The 3,932-nt window shown below is 35.9% G+C and overlaps 1 protein-coding gene across 1 annotated transcript; it reads right to left on the bottom strand.

Moving 5' to 3' along the window:
• Positions 1–467: 467 nt before the first annotated feature.
• LOC110100591 (rRNA methyltransferase 1, mitochondrial-like) lies at positions 468–2,201 on the bottom strand. The gene has a single exon (XM_020828160.2). The coding sequence runs from the start codon at positions 2,038–2,040 to the stop codon at positions 580–582; it is 1,461 nt and encodes a 486-aa protein (XP_020683819.1). The 5' UTR covers positions 2,041–2,201; the 3' UTR covers positions 468–579.
• Between the last annotated feature and the right edge of the window lie 1,731 nt (positions 2,202–3,932).

Genomic DNA, 3,932 nt, shown 5'->3' with positions numbered 1-3,932 from the left:
TTTTTTTTTTTTTTTATGCTTATTCAACGAACTTCAAAGTGAATGTTGTTCGCGAACATAAATGAACCGAACGCATTAGTGTTGAAGTTTGTTTATTTATGAATCGGAGTATTTAAAATATTGTTCAAGTTTGTTTGTTTAGTTAATTAAACGATCATAAACGAGTTTTAATCGAACTGAACAACGAGTAGCTCGTCGAACATTTGGTTTGCTTGCAGCCCTAATTTCAGGCCACAACCAATATCCTTAAATAACCTAAATAATCTCAAATTAAAAAAAAAATGAATAGCATGAAAAATATTATGTTTCAATGGTATATTATAGAAGTTTTTCACTTTTAAATTTAAGATTAGTCATTTCACTTCCTCGCAATTAAAAGCCTAATTCTCTCAATGAATTCAAAAACATATCTTAGAATCATAGAGGGAAAAAAAAAAACTAATAGCAACAAAGGTTGTCCAAAAAGCTTAATTTGAAATGGCCAGTTTCTATCTAATTAAGAGTGAACATTGAATCAAACATAAGAAGATAAAATTTTCATTAATAAAAGCAAAACTTCAACACATTACTCATATAATCTCAGCTGGAAATCCTATTCATCTTCTCCATTGAAAAATGCTTAGTATCCCCAACCAAATGGTAGAGCAAGACACCAGCTGCCACACTAACATTCAAACTCTCCACAGCAAGAAAGAAATTTAGCTCTTGGCCAAAACAGTTATGAGCCATACCTTCACCTTCAGCTCCAGTGTCTCCATTGCCACTATCCACAGTCATGCTTCCAGGAATTCGTACCAATTGAGTACAAGACATCTCCACTAAAGGTCTCAAGCCACGGCCCTCACTGCCCAACACAAGTATTGTTGGCAATCCAGCCTCAACCTCACGCAAAGTAAGAGCTTTAGAGGACACTGATCCACCAAGAACCCTCCAACCATTCTCCATTGAAGACGTCAAGAACTTCATCATATTCTTGCATGATCTCAATTCAATCAGTTCAAGAGAACCAGCACTAGCTTTGCCTACTACTCCAGTCAAAGGAGCTGAATTCTTAGCACAGAGTACAACTCCTTCTGCACCAAAGAAATAAGCAGATCTAATAATAGCTCCCAAATTCTGAGGATCAGTAACTTCATCCAAAGCAACCCAAAGAGGAGCTGCTCTTTGATCTCTCTCTGCAATAGGCTCCAGCTCTCTTATATCAACAAGCTCTAGAGGAGAAGCATCAAGCACCAGACCTTGATGTGGCCGATTATCGACTGCCATGTTCAGATCATGCTTTGAAGTTTCGATAATCTTTAGCCCTATCTTATCTGCGACCTTCAAAATCTTCTCCACTCCCTTCTTGTCTTTCTTCTTCCTGTTGTTTGCAGTAAAATCCACTCCTTCCTGAACATAGAGAGCATAGAATTCTCTCCTTGCTACTGTCAATGCGGCCAGTACAGGACCAACCCCATAAACACATTGACCAACCATTTTAGGCACTGAAGACTCCGCAGCCTCTTTCCATCTAGTTTTACCCCAAGTTTCCTGCTTATTCCAGCGGCGAACATCTGCCTTATCAAGCCGAGACCTTGTATCTGTGAAATCCTTGTACGTAGTCTTGATTCTATTCCATCTAGGAGCATCAGCAGGTTCGGAAACCAACTCCTCTTCTTCCTGTCGTTCCTCCATCGAGACTCCTTTCTCAGACTCAGCATTTCTCAAATTTATCCTTCTATCCCCATCCTCCCTCTCATCTCTCAACTTCATCCCGCCATTGGCGGATTCCTCCCATGAAGAGTAACTGGGCCTAACGCCATTCTTTTTTCCGCTACTTCTGCGGGAAACTAACCTAGCAAGAACCCCATTACTTCTTGTTCTGCTAACTTGATCGTTCGCCGTGTTCTGCTCAACTGCACAGGAAACACTCGCAGCATGCAATAGACAAATCGATTTGGTGCAAAATCGATCAGAAAAACGGACGGACCGTCTCGAAACCCTAAAATTTAGCGGAAGAGTCAGATTTCTAACTAGATTGCAGCACTGGTGCGAATACATGGCGTAGCAGCTCGTCAAATATAGTGAGTCGACGGAGGCCGACAGACGAAGCTTGCCGATAAAGCTAATCCAGTAGGAGATAGCAGCTCAGCCCAAAGCGAGATAGCGAGAGGAGGAGACGAGGTTGGCTTGCCTGCTTCGTTATGCTTCCTCTTAATTGACTGCATTTTGATTATGCTTTAAGTGCTTTGACATGCTGGACTTAAATTTTCTAGACACGTGTATATTTCATGTGACAATTTTTTAGTGGGTGTCCGGACCTAATAATTTGTCCAACTGAAGCAAGCATTCAAATATAATGTGCATGATTAACATAACAAATTTGATGCACTTCATTCATATGTGCAAAATTATTGAAATTTAACACAAATAAATGCTTAAAAAAATTAAATGGCTTGAATTCAAATTTAGCTGTGGATGATATCAAATCGAGGAAAAGCTTGAACTAATACATAAAAATTAAAATTAAAAAAAAAAAAAAAACTTGATCTAATACATGCTAATGACGCAAAAATAACGTTCGTCATGATGCACAGCGCCACATAAATACAACGTTATTTACTTCATACTACGGCACATCAAAATAGCATTATTTGCACCTTGCATGAATAATGACACGCAATTCTGTTAATATACTATAAATTTCAAATTATAAATTATAATCATTTTTTTAAAAATATTTATATATTAATATTACAATTAATTATTAATTAATTTAACATCAAATTAATAAAATAACAAATAGCTTGATTTAACTTTTGGGTAGTGGCGCGCAATTTTGTTAACATACTATAAATTTCAATTTTTAAAAGACTCCCTCTATGAAGCCTCATAAACCCTAAATAACAAGGTGGTGTGGGGCTCATAGCGAAGGTAACAATCGATTTTCCTCTTTGTGTACTTTGTCTGAAGTAGAGCTTTGAAAGAGTTGCTCAAGGAAGTTTATTTGCCTCCTTTGACGATAGTATTCCTATCAAATTGGAAGCCATGGGGGCTTGCAACAAAGGTAACGATCATTCTTCTCTTTCACATATTCTTCAACTAAATTGCATTAAAGTAAATTAGAGAAGGAATGTGATTTAACTTTTTATAGGATTTAAAAATATCATTTTTGCTATTTGGTAAGATTTAAACTAAATTATGCATAAATCTATCAATGTAAAAGTTTATGTATGATCTAAATTTATCAATTTTATTGTTTGACAAGATAATTGTGGTTGAATGTGGCTCAAATCGACCTATTATTTGCTATTTATTAGTATATATATAGCATGGCCATGCCATGCGCTATGAATCCACAAGAAACTTTGGGTTGTAGTGCATCATTCGCCGTCAACAAATATTATGACTAAGGGTGGGAGTGATTCTCAAACAATGCGAGGGGCGGGAACAAGAGCTATCAGTGACTTTCAAAAAGCCCTCTAGCAGGGGTTGACATTTGCATGCCAGGGAGGTGACTTAGTTGAAACAAATTCTATTTGACTTCAATAATGACTCAGTTGAAGCCAATTCCATTCAATTATGATTTCATTTGAGACGGTTTTCTTACCACTTCTTAAAACAACTTTTTAGTAATTTTTTTTAACTAAAAAGCTGTTTTAAGAAGCAGTAAGAAAGCCGTTCCAAATGAAGCCTATAACTCAAACTTAATTCAATAATCAATAACCAAAACATGCAGATTACGCTTTCATGAATAACAAAGAACATTGTTTCTTATACATATTTATCAGATGAATGATTTGTTAAAAAATTCAAAAATCTCAGCCGCACAATCATATAGTCAATGAAAAAAAAAAAAAACAACAACATGAATTAAATTAATTTTATAAAATAAGAATTAATAAAATAAATTGTGGATTTATTGACAGACAAATACATATGCATATACATAT

Source organism: Dendrobium catenatum, unplaced genomic scaffold (assembly GCF_001605985.2).
Source record: "Dendrobium catenatum unplaced genomic scaffold, ASM160598v2 original_scaffold_125794, whole genome shotgun sequence".
NCBI classification, from domain to species: domain Eukaryota; kingdom Viridiplantae; phylum Streptophyta; class Magnoliopsida; order Asparagales; family Orchidaceae; genus Dendrobium; species Dendrobium catenatum.
Note: the sequence above shows the minus strand (reverse complement) of the source record. Positions and strands in the feature narration are given on the sequence as shown.